Consider the following 18,874-nt stretch of genomic DNA (forward strand, 5'->3'; position numbering starts at 1 on the left):
TAATTAGAAGAAACGATTTCTGAGATTTCCAAAGCCAGACTAGTAAGGACTTTACAGACTAGGCCCCTAAATGCCAACTGGTTAAGGTAGCTGAGAACGGTGGACAGGTGTTCGGAGTTGATATAACAACGTTTGAAATCAGTGTAAATGAATTGCTAATCAAGCAGCTTATAGTCCGTTTCTTTCAATTGTCATTGATCCGATCAGAATGTGATTTATTGGAAGCTCACTATTGGAGAGACAGAGACAAGGAATTCTGAAAATATCTGATTATATCAAAAGTAACTCAAAAGTTAGTCTGAGTTCTTCTGTAGGATGAAAATGACCTACTCATCAGAATGGGTTTACAGCATGTAAATTAGAAGCCTATTTAAATTGTTAATGTTTAGGATTTTATAATTGAAGCTCACAACTTAATGAAAAATGTAGTGCTGCTGTTTATTTTTAGGTTTACAAGAAGTTAGGTCAAACGCACCTCGCCCTGATGAATTTCTCTTGGGCTATGGATTTAGATCCTAAAGGAGCCAATAACCAGATTAAAGAGGCAATTGACAAGCGCTACCTTCCAGATGATGAGGAGCCAATAACCCAAGAAGAACAAATCAGTGAGTACCATCCATATGAATTAGATTTCTAAGTGTATCAAACCAGAGAGCTAGTAAAACATCAACTCAGAGTTAGGCATAGCAGTACAGATATTTCTTTATGACACGGAGTAAACATTTTTTCAAGTATTGAGTATTCAGAAAACTACCTTTTGCATAAGAATTTGTGGGCTGCTTTTTAATTTTCTTTTTTTTTTTTAAGGTTATTTGAGAGAGAGAGAGAGAGAGAACGAGTTGGGGAGGGGCAGAGAGAGAGGGAGAATCCCAAGCAGATTCCACGCTCCATGCTGAGCCCAACATGGGGCTCAGTCTCATGACCCTGAGATCATGACCTAAGCCCAAATCAAGAGGCGGACGCTTAGCCAACTGAGCCACCCAGGCACCCCTAATTTATTTTTCTAACCATGGTATATTCTTTATACCAACTGGAATTTTAGGGAAATTAAATTAGGGCAATATATTAACAAAGTGCATGTGGAGTCAGGTAACTAGTCTCAGTTTTGAACCTAATCTGCTGTGTGACTTTAACAAATCCTTAGCAGATTTTTACCTGGACCTCAGTTTAAGTTTAAATATGTAACTAATGCCTGCCTGCCTTATCTGCTTCATAGGAATTCAGAGTGGGATGGGCAGGATGATAGATGTGACAATATGTTGAAGACATTATAAGTGATAAGTAAATGAATAATAAATTTGTGCACATTTTAAAAAATATATTTAATTTTTTTTAACATTTATTTAGTTTTGAAAGGCAGAGCACTAACACGGAAGGGGGCACCGAGAGAGAATCCAAAACAGGCTTCATGCTCTGAGCTGAGCACAGAGCCCAACTCAGGGCTTGAACTCATGAACCTTGAGATCATGACCTGAGCCGACGTCAGATGCTTAACCGACTAAGCCACCCAGGGGCCCCAGTTTTGCACATTTTAAAGTATTGACAGATCTGCAGTAACTATTCAAATTCTATGAAGCTCTGGCAAATTCACAATCCAAAAATATGGCTTATATGTATTAATTGAAGGATCAAGAGGAAGGAACAGAGTTTAAGGCAGTAGTAAATGCTCTATCCCTAAATTGAGTATATATCTTAAAATAAGTAGTGAGAACTAAGTCCTCATATAATAGTATTTTTTTAGGGCCACCTGGGTGGCTCAGTCGGTTAGGCGTCTGACCCTTAGTTTTGACTCAGGTCATGATCTCATGGTTCACGAGGTCGAGCCCCGCGTCAGGCTCCGCACTAACGGCACAGAGCCTGGTTGGGATTCTCTCTCTCTCCCCCTCTCTCTTTCTGCCCCTCCCTCACTCATGCACATGTGCTCTCTCTCAAGTAAATAAATACTTTTTTAAAAAAAATAGTATTTTTTAATAAGAGAATTGAGAAACTTCTGATGAGGCAAACTAAGATGGTTTTTTCCAGAAAACTTGGCAAAAGGCTGTAATTAAAATTATAATTCCTATAATCCCAATAACCCTTTTTGAACTGAGGGTTATATTCTATATTTCTGTGGACTAGCAGGGACTATTCCCAGAGTGGAGTCAACGGTTGGAAGGAATGTCAGTCTTTTTTTAATGTCATGGAGAACTAGTTCTAATTCCTAGTGTTGGAATAAGGAATTTATTAGGGAGAGGTAGCTTTGTTAAAACTCTTAAAGGTTAAATGCAGTAAACCCGTCTTGTCAGACATGCTGTAAAATAAGGAATCTGAATTGCATTTGATTGAAGGATGTCAGGATTTTAAGGGCCTTAATTTAAGATCTCATCTCTACGTAGAATAGTCTCCCTTGTTTTCATGAACCAACAAGAAATATTCATCAGACACCTTACTGTAGACTTTTGTTTTATTTTTAAAGTGGGAACAGATGAATCCCAGGAGAGCAGCATGACAGACGCAGACGACACACAACTTCATGCAGCTGAAAGTGATGAGTTTTAACTTCCGGAAACCAGACTTTTGCAACTGGATGTGTGATTAGTGCTGACATGTTTCTTGTCCCTCCATATACTGAGTCTTCACTCTTGAGCCGGCAGTGTCATCATCCATCACTTAGACAATGAGTGTGCCACTTTCATTGGACCCTGACTGTACACAGAATGAAAGGCAGTGCAATATTTAGCTGCTAACAAGACTGGCTCTTTCACCAGTACGAATGACAATTTAGGGGGGTAAGATGGGGAACTTTCTTTTCTTTTCTTTTTTCTTTTTTTTCTTTAATCTCCCTTTGTTGAAAGCTATCATGGAAGGAAGAGTTAACGTTTTATCTTGAAGGAACCATTAAGTATGGAAAATAGTGATGAACCAGAATTTTTTGGTCGTTTTCCAAAAATTTGTTTTCATTTGGTTCTGTTCCTGATTAACAGAGTGACTGACCTTCATTTCTAGGTTCTTCAAGAATGGTGTTAGCAAGTGCCAGATGGAACAATAAAAGACATTGCCTATAACAGAGTAACTTGATTGCCAAGGAATGTAAATTACCTTAAACTTGCAGTGTCTCCCATAAACAAATGTAATGGGCATATTGGGACTCATGTGTAGGAATCAACTATCCCTCCATACAGCGTACACTTATTCTTGGCAAGAATGCTTTAATGTCTAACCAAGAATTTTAATTTATTCATCTTGCTTCAAAGTGTTGATCATTGTCTTGGTATTGCAGACTTTCAAGTTGTTCCCTTACCATTTTGCCTCTTCTCTTTGAGCTCTGTGGGATCACCTTAAACATTCAGAGATGATAGAGTGTTTGCCCACTGAAAAGCCAAAACAAGGCCCTTAATAACCATTTATGTTCACCATAAGAATCAAAATGAGAACACTAAAGTGGAGAGACTTAAAAGAGATCATGATAGCAAAGCCTTAATACAATCAAAATTGTACCATGACCTTGAATCTATATTTGTTCAAGAAAGTATCCCTTTGACTTTTCTAAGTGTTTAAGCAGGGTGCAAGAATGTGTAGTTACCTTTGGTTGAGGTCATTTCCATTCTTTTCAGCTCTCTGCTTCAAATTATTTTCAGTAGTGTGAGTCACCAAAATGTTTACCAAGAGTGATTGGGTTTAGGATATTAGAAATTTTTAGCTGGGGGAAAAAAAACAAACCATTCTTATGAAGGAGATGAGTTCTCTCCTGAGTGTGTCGTAATATAGGTTGGTGTCTTTGGGGAATGGCCACAATTTTAAAGATCTAATTATGCATAATAAAATGGGAATTATTGGAATTTCACAGTAACAGATTTAAAGTCTTAAATTGTGTATCTCCTTTATTGTAATGTATTGAAATTTTTAGAGAAACTTTAGTTGTTAACATTTTTTTAAGTGCCAATGTCAGAATATAACAAATTATAGTTTCTTATGAATGACAGGCCTACGGTTATTATTTTGGATTCTTTGATGAAGGACAAATTTATCTACTGGTTACCTGTACTTGTTAGTCAAGTTGTGAAGATAAGGTGGACTACAGAAGATGTGAAGAAAATTTTAGCCTGTAGACTCAGTTACTTTCTATCATTTACTATTAATCTCACTTGAATGTGGATTAGATACCATTATAAATTAATTCATGTCCGAGTCTTAGATTAGGTAATTGGTGCCAGAGAGGTATTTAACAAAATTTCCTACCTAAATCTATGTAATATGTGCTGCTTAAAAAAATAATTTATAAGAAAAAAGAAAGTTTGGGAGTAAATGAAGATCATTAAAAATTCCCAAAGGCTAGCACTTGGATTCTAACAAATATTCCATTTTATTCATTAGTTCTGTAATATTTAATTTTATACTCTTTTATTTTTTTAATTGGCAAATCATAAGCCAGCGCTATAACAGTATCAAATAGAGAATTTCATAGAAAGCTTCAACCTGAGCTCTGTTACAAAGCCTGGAGAACGCTAAGCTCAGAACATAATTTGCTGATGTATAGTTATCTTTTCTATAGTAGGAATTTATGTCCTGTGCCTGAGGTGAGAGCCTTTCTGGTACTTATTTTGAGACCAAGCGTAAAAAGATAGTTGTGGAGGGTACACCATGGCAATGGCTGGCTGAGGGACACTCAGCCCAAGCTTAGCCTGATTTCATTTTCCTCACACCTACTTTCAAAATATTTAGGTATTTGAAGCCTTATTCCCACCTAGTAACTGTTTTTCGCTTGCTTGCTTTTCTTTTTTTTTTTTTGCTTTTTTTTGCTTTTTTTGCCTGGAATGAAGATCAAACAATCAGAAAAAGACATACATTTGATCAAGCAAAATGTTTGAAATTTCAGAAGTTACTTTGAAGGAAATTTAAAATACAAGAACTTTAACATCCTTTTTTAACTCTAAGCTTTTCACACACATACATATATGTGTACACACACACACTCTTGTTCAGAAGTTATGTTGTGGCATTGGATATTTTCCCCCCTTGGAAATAGTTCTTAACTCTGGGATTTTAGGAGGTTGGAAATATTTTTTCAAGCGAACAATGGTACTCAAAATAATGAAAGGTGGTCCCTACTTTTTCTGTATTTCATTATTTTAAAATTCTTGTTTTTTCCAAGAACTGCAAGTTACATTTGAACCATGCTGCTGTTGTACCTTAAACAAAAACTCAGTGATAACCAGTATTTAGTCTATTAAAAATGCTCTTTTTGAAGAAAAAAGTTTGAAAGTCTCTGATTAGCCAGAGTATAGTATGGGTCTTCACTGAGAAATATGGTGACCTGTTTTCTTTGTGAAAACCTGGGAAAATGCAAGTGTGGGTGTGATGTGTGTGTTCTATTTGCATTGAAACAATGTAATTTTGTCTTTTTTTTTTTTTTCTTTTCCTGACTTATTTCAGAAGTTGTACAGTCCTGGGGGGGGGGGGGGAGGGGAAAGCCTTTTCTGTTAATATATTTGCAATTCATTAAAGGATACAGAAAATCCAAATAAATTACTTTTGAAAGCAATTTATAATCAAGTGGTTGAAGATATACAACAGCTGTGCCATCTGTATTTTTATAGTAAGGCTCAGCAAAACAGTAAAAAATTAAGTTTTACATTCCACAAAAGTCTAGGGCAGTGTTTCTCTAATTTTTTTTTTTTAACTTACACCCTCTTCAAATACATACATACACTTTTTTTTTTTTTTTAACTCACATCCTTTTTTAGTATTTGGAATTTCAAAATTAATATTGTGACCAAAATGTAATTTTTAGAGTATATATTTTTTTCAAACAACAGAAGCCCTTTGCCAGCAGCTGCTACTTTGCAACTCACCTGCTTGTTCTTTAATCATATATATGACTTCCAAAATTTATTTAAAAGGGATACAAAGCTTTTTTGTTCCATTCAGGATCTGTTTTAAAAATCACGAAAAAAAATCCTAAGAGAAGTAGAACATAGAAACTAAATTTTACTCTGGTCTGATTATCTTGGATACAGTGTAGAGAGCTGAATGGTTTTGTTCAGACTGCAAGAAGGAGTCGTACCAGAAAACACGTGAAGTGGGATTGGTCGGATCAGGGGGAACAAGACCATAGTCTTCCCTAGGACCTGCTATTTACTGTCAGCTGGACAGGGATAACTAGAAGTGTAGACAGGAAGCAGTCGTTGGCTTGTTTAGCTGCTAATTAATGGTTCGGTATAGGTTTTATTTTTCTTTCTAAGCGCAAAGTTCGCTAAATAGCCACATTTAACGAGAGCTTGCCATATATACTGTGTTACTTGATCTGTACACAGTATTTTCAGTCTTCAATGCTATAAAGTGGGTATCCCTCCATTTTACAAAAGAGGAAACCAGGTCAGCTACTAGATGATGGGGCTGGACACTTTGGCATTAGTGTATGGATTTCCTCTGGGAATTTCAAATCATGTCTAATTTTGACTGTTAGGTGTCCTCTTTAGCATTTTTAAATTGTCTACTAAAGAGTATCCTAACAGTTTGGGTTTTACAGAGGAAATTTTAGTATTTAGATGCTAAAAATATCATGTGTATAGTCCGTGGATGGCGCGTTGATCTGTATCCTGCCTCTCTGTTTTTCCTCTCACACTGAAATTAAAAGCGTGTTCTCTCTCCTTGAATGACTAGAATTTGCTTTAAACTAGAAAAAAAATTTTTTTAATTTTTTATTACCAATTTCCCCTCCCTATCACAAGCATTCTTTTTATACTTGATATCCTCAAAATAGAATTTTCAATTTGGGGCTACAAGCTATAGTTGAGAAGAAAATTCAAGGTCTTAAAAATGCATAATGCTTCACTGAAGTTTGAATCAGAAAGGAAGTAACAGTGGAAGCTGAGAAGAACAATGAAGTAGAGGTAAGGTTTCTAATCGTGTATTTTTAAAAAGTACTGAACCAGGATAACTAGGAAATACGGATTTTGCCTCTCAGTAGCTCTGTGACCTTGAATGATTCACACTTAAACCTTTTTCTGATCAATACAAAGAAGACCAGATTGACCCTTCTTAGCTCACAGAGGACTGGGGATCAAATGTGTTAAGTCACCATGTAAGTGCTTTGGCTGCACTGTACAAATATACAGCGATAATAATAGGGTAGAGATGATAGAATGGAAAATCGATTGGGTTGATCCCAAGACATGATCCTGTGAGACAAGTTCACTGTAGAACAGTAAACTTCGAGTCTAGGACAGGGATTGTCTATGGCCTACAGGCCAAGTTGGCCCGTTGCCCATTTCATTTTATTAGAACTATAGCTATAGCCATTTGTTTTCATGTCCATGGCTGCTTTCTACTTCCGTGGCAGAGTTGAATAGTTGCACAGAGTCTACATGGCCTACAAAGTATTAATATTTACTATCTATATATTTGTGTGTGTGTGTATATATACATATATATTAACATATATACACGTAGTGTAGATTATACTGTATATATAATCTGATATTCTATACTTTGCAACCTCTGATCTAGAGCTGTATTAGCATAACCGTCTATAAATCACTCAAATGGCATGTTTTCTGTGGTGCTAGATTCTTCACAATGTTTTGTGAGTTAAATCACTGGACCAGGTGCTACACAAGAAGAAAAATTCATCAGTTCTTAGTTTTGCTTTGTTTTAGTTTTTTTAAGTGTATTTATTTTGAGAGAGAGAGAAAGCAAGGGTGGGGCAGAGAGTGGGGGAGAGAGAAAATCCCAAGCAGGCTCCATGCCGTCAGCGCAGAGCCTCATGCAGGGCTCGAACTCACAAACCATGAAATCATGAGCTGAGCCAAAATGAAGAGTCAGATGCTCAACTGACTGAGTCACCCAACTGCCCCAGTTCTTAGTTTTTTAATAATAAGACTTGGTTGGGTGAAGGGATTTCTTTGTATATAATGGCACTCTTTAAACTTATTGCCAGTTTGTAGCATTTATACCAATGCTACATCTGTGCCCATAATCATTTTAATATCTTGAATAACACTAGCATTTACTTGCTTTTAATTTAGCATTTATGGATCACTTTGAAGTGAGAATAATCTCACTTCATCTTTACAATCCTAAAAGGTAAGGCACATATTATCTGCTTGATACAAGAGAAAACTAAAGCTTCAAGAAGCCAGAACATTTGCAAAAAGTGGAAACTCCCAGGAACAACATGGCAGATTTCTGCTTACATGTTATTGGGCCAGGACTGGGGTCACAAAATCATCCCTGGCTACAGGGGATGCTGGTAAATTTAGAATCTGGTAAAAAGGAATGGATTTGCCTTGACTGGTTTAGATAAATCATGATTTATCTCCTGGGTTTGTACACAAACAGATTTTGTTAGCAAAGAAGGGGGAATGGTTGTTGGTTCAACAGCCAAGAGCCCCTGCCACACTGCTGCAAAGGAATTATTGCTTTTTGACCACTGATCTTGTATTCAACTTATGGAATTTTCTCATCTAAGAGTTTGTGGGGTTTCTACTTAAGATTATACTATTTTCAAATAATGATGTTAATTCCTCTTTAATCCTTTTACAACCTACCTCATTTCTTTTTTCTATTTAACTGCTATAGCCAGGATCACCAACATTCTTTTGAGCAGTAGCAGCCATAATAGCAAGCACTCACTGTCTTGTTCCCAATGTTCAAGAAAATGCTTCTTAATTTTTTCAGACTTCCAACTCCATGATAAAAATCTCAAAGCCACTATTATGCTAATATTAGCCCTTTGCTAATCTCATTGCCAATCCTAACACTCACCTCCCACTTCAACTACCATTTATGACCACTGGTACTCAATTAAGATCACTTTCTATCGCTAGTTTCAATGGTTTTCATCCTGACTAGGTCCTGAAATGTATCTGTCAAACATGTTGAGACTTCTCGAATTGGAAAGCGATTGGCAGTAGCCTGATTACAAATCTGCCCCTCGCTCTGCCAAAACAACTCAAATCAAGTAGAACAAATAAAAACTACACAGGGTTCATGCCTTCATTACCAGAAGACTATAACTTCAAGTTTCCTGTAAGTAGCAGGGGAAGTTCCAGTACGGGATCCTGCTGTTACCGTGGCGTGAGGAAGGAGGTTAAATCACCCCACAGAGCAGAGGGAGTAGTGGACTTAGAGGAAGCACACGGAATCTACAGGGGAAAAAGGAAACCGCAGAACACCACAGTTTGGCCCTTGGTAGATCACAGTCCTCGCTTTAGGGAAAGGTTTGAAAACGTGTGGGGTCAGGAGCAGCAGCATCATAGAGGCCGTGTTTCGGGGAGGGGGGGGATATCAGTAGTGAACAGGCAGTGAAAGAAGGGGAAATGTAAGACTGACAGAGAAACAAGGCCTATCAACCTTTCTTGCAAAATTCTTAAAACTGCATGAAATGTGCAACTGACAGATAAGGGCTCTGAAACTAAGAATTCTGTCCATGAAATTGTTTGGAATCGGGTACAGCCATCCATGTCCTACAAAACTGTTGCAAAAAGTCTGAATATGTAAATTAGAACCTTTCTGGGGGCGCCTGGGTGGCTCAGTCGGTTGAGCATCCGGCTCTTGATTTCGACTCAGTCGTGATTGCACCATCATGGGATTGAGCCATGTACTGGGCTCTGCGCTGAGCGTGGAGCCTGCTTAGGATTCTTTCTGTTTCTCTCCCTCTCTCTCTCTCCCTCTGTCCCTCTCTCCACCTCCCGTGCACTTGCTCTCTCTCAAAAAATAAAAATAATCTGGGGCGCCTGGGTGGCTCAGTCGGTTGAGCGTCCCGCTCCGGCTCAGGGCATGATATCACAGTTGGTGAGTTCGAGCCCCGCGTTGGGCTCTGTGCTGATAGCTCAGGACCTGGAGCCTGTTTCGGATTCTGTGTCTCCCTCTCTCTCTGCTCCTCCCCTGCTCGTGCTCTGTCTCTCTCAAAAATAAATAAACATTAAAACAAAAAATCTGTTAAAACCTTTCTACTGGTGAAAAGTCTCCCCAGCAAACAACCACAAAGCTAAAGAAAAGACATATCCTTTTAAAAGCATCTGAGGGCGCCTGAGTGACTCAGTTCGGTGAGTGACTGGCTCAGGTCATGATCTCAGGGTTCATGAGTTCAAGCCCCACCTCGGGCTATGTGCTGACAGCTCAGAGCCTAGAACCTGCTTCAGATTCTGTCTCTCTCTCTGCCCCTCCCCTGCTCGCACTCTGTTTCTCTGTCTCTCAAAGATAAATAAACATTTAAAAAACGTAAAAAGTTCAAAGCATCTGAGAGGGGTGCCTCGATGGCTCCGTCAGTTCAGCAACCAACTCTGGATTCAGCTCAGGTCATGATCTCGGTTCATGGGTTCAAGCCCCTGTCAGCATAGAACCTGCTTGGGATTCTCTCTCCCTCTTTCTCTGCCCCTCCCCCATGCATGCTAACACTCTCTCTCTCTCTCTCTCTCTCTCTCTCAAACTTTAAAAAATAAAAATTAGAAATAAAAGCATCTGAGAAAGTGAAAAGCCATCCTAAATCAGAAAACAAATGACAAAAATGATGAATCTGACTACGCTAAAGACGTTTTGCATGACCAAAAAAAAAGTACAAATGACAACTGGGAAGAAATATCTGCTCATATATCACCAATAAAGGGATAATACTCCTACTAATGAATAAAAACATTTGAAAGAGGACATGAACAGACAATTCCCCCAAAAGATTTAAAAATGGCTGTTAACCGTGTAAAGTTGTTTGCTTTCACTCATTAAGAGAAATGCAAATTAAAACTATGTTGAGAGGCTCCTGGCTGACTCAGTCCGTGGAGCATGCGACTTGATCCTGGGGTCGTGAGTTCGAGCCCCACATTGGGTGTAGCGTTTTCTTTAAAAAAAAAAAAAAAAAAAATGCCTACACTGAGCTGTCAAATCGCTATGTTGTACACCTGAAACTACTGGAATCCTGTGTGTGTCTGCTATACTCAAAGAAATTTGTAAACTTCACAACCTACATTGAGGTACAATTTCTCATCCAAGAGTTGGGCAAAAATTCAGAACTTGGCAATAAACTTCATTGGCCAAGCTGTGGGAAAACGTGCTCTCCTACATTGGTGACGAGAATGCAAAATGAAAACTCTCAAGAAGAGGCAATGGGCAGTCGACAACAAAAGTTCATCTACATCTCTTCAACCCGGCGACCCCTCTTCTAGGAACTTACTGTGAAGCTACACCTCAAAAAACAAAAACAAAAACAAAACATGTTCATGATTTTAGTCATCACGGGGTTGTTTGTGATTGCAAAATATTGGGAACTCTCTAAATGCCCAAGCACAGCAGACTGGTTGGATGAACCGGTACATACGGTGGAATACTACGCAGCTACACGAAAAGGATGATGGAGGAAACTGCCTTTCGGGCCCTCTCCGCTCCCGAAGCCGCAGAAACCGCTCGGAGAGTTTCCACACTCACCGAATTTTCCAGGAATGCAACTACCGTGTAAATGGAGGGCAGACTGCTTTGGCGTGTTTGAAACTTCACCAGGGAAGCTGCTTGTTTGGGAGAATGAGGTCACCTGTAGCAATGCCACCTGCCCGTGGTATTCGGCCAGTACCCACACCTTCGTCACTCTGCGTTTGAATTTTCATATGCAACTGTGAAACGGAGCCATTTGGAGTCCCCTTTCAACTGCCTTACAACCCAAAACTTAGTCATCAGAGAGACCTGACTACAAAGATCTAGTTTCATTGCATTAAACGGGTTCTAAAAAAAATGAGAAAGATCTCTATGAACTGTTATGGAATGACTTTTAGATGTTATTAAGTGAAAGCAAAGGGCAAAAGATCGAGTTACTTTTTATGTAAGAAAAAAAAGGGAAATAAACATATGCATCTATCTGCTTGTCTTCACAAAAGGAAACACTTGAAAGGACAAACCGGAAAATAGTGAAGTTGGTTACCAATGAGGGGTGAGGAGGAGTGTCGTGGAAGGGATTCAGGGAGAGTGCCACCTCTTTGAGTATACTTTTTGTAATATTTTCACCTTTGAGACATAATAATTTGTTACACATTCGAAAAACAAGAATGGAAGGGGAGAACTAAAATTGAAATAAACAAATGAGCCTAATTACGTTTCAAATGAATACCCTGACTATTCTGAGACAGGGAGGGGAGAGAGGCACTAGGAAGAATTAAAGTAACTCGTGAACACAGTATTTGGCTGTATATGCTCAGGCCTTGGGTAGGGAGGGGTGTGAGGGTAGGGATAGAGGGAAAAGGTACAAACAAATTTTGAACTCTTTAGTGGATGTGCTTTCGTAGTATGGGTCAAGCGACTGGGAAACTTGTTTAAATACATTACAGGATTGAACAAATGAATAAACACATTGATATCATTAGGGATCAGAGTTCTCACTGGAGAAGAAGGTATGTGTAAATCTGGAGAGGAAGAAAGCAAGAAACAACCCTGTGGGGATTAATTGGAATCAAAAATATTGTTTTAAACTCACGGTTTCTAAAATATGTATGTGTATATGCACATGTATATGTGTATCATGTGTGGGGTTGTAGGTATGGGTATTTACATGCATATATATTCACCTCTGTCCACTGAAAGGGCCAAGAGGCAAAGATATCCTAGTAGCAATGGGCACACTTAGTGTCAAATCTTGGTCTCATACTGAAATAACTCAGAGAAATGGCCGATTCTAGAGTTAGGACAGGAAAAGTACACATCTTGCTAAGCCAGCAAGTAAGAAAGAGCTAAAAAAAAAAAAAACAAACAAACAAACAAAATGATGGAGTTTTATCACAAGGATGCAGGAACCAACTTGAAGGGGCTCCCACTGGCCAAGCCTGAGACATTTGATCCCCAAATAAATACAATTGAAATGAATAAACGAATTATAAGCCATTTGGAGAAAAATAAGAATTCATGAGCCCATGCCAATAATTAAGAGAGAAAGAAGAAAAGGAAAGAAAGAAAGAGAAAGAAAGAAAAGAGAGAAAGAAAAAGAGAAAGGAAAGAAAGAGAGGGAGGGAGGGAGAAAGAGAAAGAAAAGAAAAGAAAAGAAAAAAGAAAGGGGGTGCCTGGATGGCTCAGTCGGTTAAGCATCCGACTTCAGCTCAGGCCATAATCTCACAGTTTGTGAGTGTGAGCCCTGCATCGGGCTCTCTGCTGTCAGTGGGGAGCTCACTTCGGATCGTCTGTCTCCCTCTCCCTCTGCACCTCTCCCGCTCATGCTCTTTCGCTCTCTCTCTCTCTCTCTCAAAACTAAATAAACATTAAAAAAAAAAAAAAAAAAAAAAGAAGGAAGAGAGGGAAAAAGGAAAAGAAGGAGAGAAGAAAAGGAGGGTGCTTAGGCTACTGTAACAAAAACACTGTAGACCAGATGGTTCAGGCAACATTCTCACAGTTCTGGAGGCTGTGAAGTTCAAGATCAAGGTGCCAAGAGATTCGGTGTCTGATGAGGGCTTGCTTCTTCATTCATATATGGTGGTTGTCTAACTATGTCCTCAAATGGCTAAAGGAGTGAGAGAGCTCTCTGGGACTTCTTTTATAATGGCGTTAATCCCATTCATGAGGTGTCCACCCTCCTGACCTAATTCCCTTCCAGGGCCCAGTCTCCTAAAACTATCACATTGGGGGGTTAGGATTTCAACCTATGAATTTGGGGAGGACACAAGCATTCCACCATTGCATTCTTCTTCTGGCCCCCAAAATTCATGCCCTTCTGAATGGAAAATACATGAAAAGGCATCCCAACAGCTCAAAGTCTTAGCATATTTCCATATCAACTCAAAAGTCTAAAATCCAAAGTCTCATCTAAATATTATCTAAATCAGATATGGAGACTACAGTTCATCCTGAGGTGAATTCCTCTCCAGTCATGAATCTGTTAAACCAAACAAGTTATGTGCTTCCAAAATGCAATGAAAATAAGAGAGGATAGATGTTCTCACTCCAAGAGGGAGAAATAGGAAGAAAAGAAAAGAATGAATGGCCCCAAGCAAGTCCAAAACCCAATGGAACAAATTTCATTCGACGTTAAGGTTTGAGGATAATCCTTGTGGCTCGATGCCCTGCCTTCTGACCCACTGGTGGCGATGCCTGGTAAATATGAAGCACGTGCTAGTCTCGTCCTGTAATAATGATAGTAATGATTGAGTGAGGCAAGAATCATGAGTGAAAGGGAGTGGGAGGTGCAGGCTTCCAGTTAGGGACTGAATAAGTCACAGGGATGAAAGGCACAGCATAAGGAATATCGTCAATGATATTGTACTAGCAGTTGTATGGGGACAGATGGTAGCTACACGTGTGGTGAGCACAGCATAATGTATAAACTTGTTGAATCACTATGTTGTACACCTGAAACTGATGTAACATTATGTGTCAACTAAACGTAAATTGAAAACAATATTTTTTAAAGAATTGTAAAAAGAGCAGCACTGGCTGAGTGTGACTCTTGATTTCAATTTCGGCTCACGTCATGATCTCACGGTTCATGGGTTCAAGCCCTGCATTGGGCTCTACGCTGACAGTGTGGAGCCTGCTTGGGATTCTCTCTCTCCCTCTTTCTCCACCCCTTCCCCTCCCTCTCTCCCCCTGCCCTTTTTCTCAAAAATAAATGAATAAACATTTGAAAAAAAAAATAATTGACAAAAGAAAACAATACATATCACTATTTGGCAACCACCATACTAATAATTGTTTGGGCCAGAATGATTGCTGAATGCTAAAACTAATAAGCAGAAATTTGAATGAGAAACCAGATACATACATAGTCTCAAAGTACCTCACCACCAGATGCTTATTATTTTTCCCTTCAAAATTAATAACCTTTAGGGACACATGGATGGCTCAATCAGTTAAGTGACCGACTCTTGGTTTTGGCTCAAGTCATCATCTCTCGGTTCATGGGTTCGAGCCCCATGTTAGGCTCTGCACTGACAGCTCAGAACCTGCTTGGGATTATCTCCCTCTCTCTCTGCCCCTCCCCCTCTTGCTTACATGCACATGCTCTCTCTCTCTCATAAGATAAGAAATTTAATAACTTTATGGTGGATAATCTTGGCAGATACTGCCTTTAACCACGTGATCAAAATTCATCTCTGTAATGGGAGAAGGAGCTGTTACGTGCTTCCTGATAGGACGCATGGAGAAGTACGTGGCATCACTTCTGGATACGATATTCCCACCCAAAATGCATAACGTGAATCTAAGTATGAGGAAATATAAGACAGACTCATTTAAAAAAAAAAAAGATTTCATTTTTAAGTAATCTCTACACCCAACGTAAGGCTCAAACTCCCCACTCCTGAAATCAAGAGTTGCATGCTCTTCTGACTGAGCCAGCCAGGCACCCAAGACACTCATAATGGGGACATTATGCATAAGGAACCTGTAATCTTCGCAAGTTTCAAAGTTATGAAAGACCAACACAGACTAAAGAATTGTTCCAGATAAAAGGAGACTAATGGACAAGTAAATGCAGTGGATGATACTGGATCAGATCCCGGGCCAGAATTTTTTTAATGTTCTTTTCCTACACAGCACATAAGTGAGCAATTAGCAAAATTCGAAAAAGGTTCATAGATTAAATAATAGTGTCAATGTTAATGTTTTTATTTTGATAACTAAAAAATAATAGAAGGCAATAGACTTATTGTTAGAAAACACAAGTATTTAGGGGCAAAGGGACATTATGTCTGCAATTTATTCTCAAACAATTCTGAAAAAAAATCTTTGCATGCATGTGTATGCACAGAGAGAGAGAGAAAGAAAAATATACAGTAAATGTTGTAAAATGTTAACATTTGAAGAATCTCAATAGAGAACAGATGGGGATTCTTTGTATGAGTTTTCAACTTTCTGATAAATATTTTAAGATAAACTGTCAAAATGACACACATATTATAAGTCTATTTATATAGCTATTTTAAAAGAGAAAAAAACTAAACTATGTTTAGGGATGCATATACGTTGATACAAGTCTTTTTTTTTTTTTTTTTTTTTAACGTTTATTCATTTTTGAGAGATAGAGACAGAGTGCGAGTGCAGGAGGGGCAGAGAGAAAGGGAGACACAGAATCCGAAGCAGGCTCCAGGCTCTGAGCTGTCAGCACAGGGCCCGACGGGGGCTCGAACCCACAAACTGGGGGATCATAACCTGAGCCAAAGTCGGACGCTTAACCAACTGAGTCACCCAGGCGCCTCATATACAAGTCTTTTTAAAAAGCAAGAAAAATACTTACTATACAAGTCGGGAGAATAGTCATCTCAGGAGTAGGGTGAGTGTTGTGACCCAGAAGACAATCCAACAGCCTTTCTGGTGTTAGTATTGATGTTGGTTAGACAGTTGTTTGCTCTATCAATATTTGTTCAACTGTACATCTAATATTTTTCTGTATATGTGTTATATTTTAAATGAATGTTTTTTTAAAAAAGACAATACCCTGGAGGGAAATAAAAATCATAATATACTAAAAACTTTCCTGTTTCTCAGACTGGCCTACGCTCCCCTAGCTACTGAATAGTGATAGAAATTTTAGAATGAGGGAGATACAAAAACTGACCTTTGGGAACTCCGGGTTTCCTTTCTTTTTTTTTTTTTTTTAATTAAAAAAAATTTTTTTAATGTTTGTTTATTTTTGAGAGAGAGAGACAGAATGTGAGTAGTGGGGGAGGGGCAGAGGCAGAGAGGAAGACACAAAATCTGAAACAGGCTCCAGGCTCTGAGCTGTCATCACAGAGCCGGACACGCGGCTCAAGCTCAGGAACAGTGAGATCACGACCCGAGCTGAAGTCAGATACTTACTCAACTGAGCCACTCAGGAACCCCTGGAACTCCGGAGTTTCTCATCCAAATTTCAAAAATATAGTATCCACCCTAGTGGATCACTTACGAGATATTATAAAATAATAACCATAGCGTCCAACTTCAGCCAGGTCACAATCTCGCGGTCCGTGAGTTCGAGCCCCGCGTCAGGCTCTGGGCTGATGGCTCAGAGCCTGGAGCCTGTTTCCGATTCTGTGTCTCCCTCTCTCTCTGCCCCTCCCCCGTTCATGCTCTGTCTCTCTCTGTCCCCCAAAAAATAAATAAACGTTGAAAAAAAAATTAAAAAAAAAAATAAATAAAATAATAACCATACATGCAAACCAAATCTTTACATAATACATGCTTTTATTTTCTTTTTTAATTTTTTTTAACGTTTATTTATTTTTGAGACAGAGAGAGACAGAGCATGAACGGGGGAGGGGCAGAGAGAGAGGGAAACACAGAATCGGAAACAGGCTCCAGGCTCTGAGCGGTCAGCCCAGAGCCCCACGCGGGGCTCGAACTCACATACCGCGAGATCGTGACCTGAGCCGAAGTCAGACGCTTAACCGACTGAGCCACCCAGGCGCCCCAATACATGCTTTTAAATAAAGCACTGGATACCTAAAACATAGACCGTTAAAAAATATGGGGTATGGGGGCGCCTGGGTGGCGCAGTCGGTTAAGCGTCCGACTTCAGCCAGGTCACGATCTCGCGGTCCGGGAGTTCGAGCCCCGCGTTGGGCTCTGGGCTGATGGCTCAGAGCCTGGAGCCTGTTTCCGATTCTGTGTCTCCCTCTCTCTCTGCCCCTCCCCCGTTCATGCTCTGTCTCTCTCTGTCCCAAAAATAAATAAATGTTGAAAAAAATTAAAAAAAAAAAAAATATGGGGTATTTGAGGGCACCTGGCTGGTTCAGTTGGTAGAGCACACGACTCTTGACCTCGGGGTCATGAGTTTGAGTCCCACGTTGGGTGTGGAGATTGCTTAAAAATAAAATCTTTTTTAAAATATATGGGGTATTTGATTGTCACAATGGTAAGAAGCCACATTTTATTCCCTGCCTCATATCCTTCCTCCCTTCCCTTCCCTTCCCTTCCCTTCCTTTCCCTTCCCTTCCATGCAAGTTAAAGAACAATCAAAGGAATGATAAAACATACAGTTAGATCAAGACCTTGTGATTAGCAAATATGTATAAACACACAAAAAAGAACGAAACAGAAGTTCTACTTGGTTACAGGACACTGTCTCCAGAGAAGAGGCTTATTGGATTATGAGGTTTGTGTGCATGGCAAGAATCCTGTGGAAAGGAGGGTATGTCTTCCTTTTGAGGTTCATATCATCCAGCTATGAGACCCTGTTCCCTGCCTTGACTCCTTCAGCTGCCAACCTTCCAGGCCCCCCTTCATTGTGAGTTATGTTTGGGCATCTTTGTATCTTCCTTTCCATCATCCTGGTGGGGGTTCACGTCCATGCCTCACCTTTCCTCAGCCTCTTCAGTTCTTAATGATCTTCAAATCCATAGACTTCCACCCACGATCATGCAAGGGGGCTTCCCTGGCTGAGGACCTACTCCATCTCTCACACTCTGGTTCCCAGGATTCAACTCTCTGACCCATAAACTTAACTCCCCCCCCACCCCTGCCCCCAGCTTGCTTACTTCCTTACTCCTATTTCCTCCATCAGCTAGTTCTTCCTGGAGGCAAGACCCTATTCATTTTTTTTAACCCATTTTGAGGGGGTGCCTGGGTGGTTTAGTCGGTTGAGCGACAGACTTGATTTCGGCTCCTCATCTCATGGTTGGTGAGATTGAGCCCCGCATTGGGGTCTGTGCTGACAACGCAGGGCCTGCTTGGAATTCTCTTTCTCCTCTCTCTCTCTCTCTCTCTCTCTCAAAAGAAATAAACATTTAGAAAATAAAAACAAAGGGGCACCTGAGTGGCTCAGTCAGTTGAGCATCCAATTTCAGCTCAGGCCACGATCTCAGAGTTCATGGGTTCGAGCCCTGCATCGGACTTTGTGCTGACAGCGTGGAACCTGTTTTGTATTTTCTGTCTCCTTCTCTCTCTGCCTTTCCCCCACTCGTGGTCTCTCTCCCCCTCTCTCAAAAATAAACAAACATTAAAAAAAATT

The 18,874-nt window shown here is 39.7% G+C and overlaps 1 protein-coding gene across 9 annotated transcripts in view; it reads left to right on the forward strand.

Moving 5' to 3' along the window:
* The window catches only part of CDC27 (cell division cycle 27), a 73,463-nt gene extending 66,828 nt beyond the window's left edge, over positions 1-6,635 (forward strand). For 5 of the 9 annotated variants that reach the window (XM_045489283.1, XM_045489282.1, XM_045489287.1 and 2 more), the window contains 2 exons: positions 449-605; positions 2,456-6,635. In XM_045489283.1, coding sequence (XP_045345239.1) covers positions 449-605; positions 2,456-2,538 — 240 coding nt within the window. In that variant the 3' untranslated portion in view covers positions 2,539-6,635. Of the gene's footprint in view, positions 1-429; positions 606-2,455 lie in introns of those variants that run through there. The other 4 variants (XM_045489285.1, XM_045489286.1, XM_045489290.1 and 1 more) reach the window with 2 other exon arrangements.
* The last annotated feature ends 12,239 nt before the right edge of the window (positions 6,636-18,874 follow it).

This window comes from Leopardus geoffroyi, chromosome E1 (assembly GCF_018350155.1).
Source record: "Leopardus geoffroyi isolate Oge1 chromosome E1, O.geoffroyi_Oge1_pat1.0, whole genome shotgun sequence".
NCBI lineage: Eukaryota > Metazoa > Chordata > Mammalia > Carnivora > Felidae > Leopardus > Leopardus geoffroyi.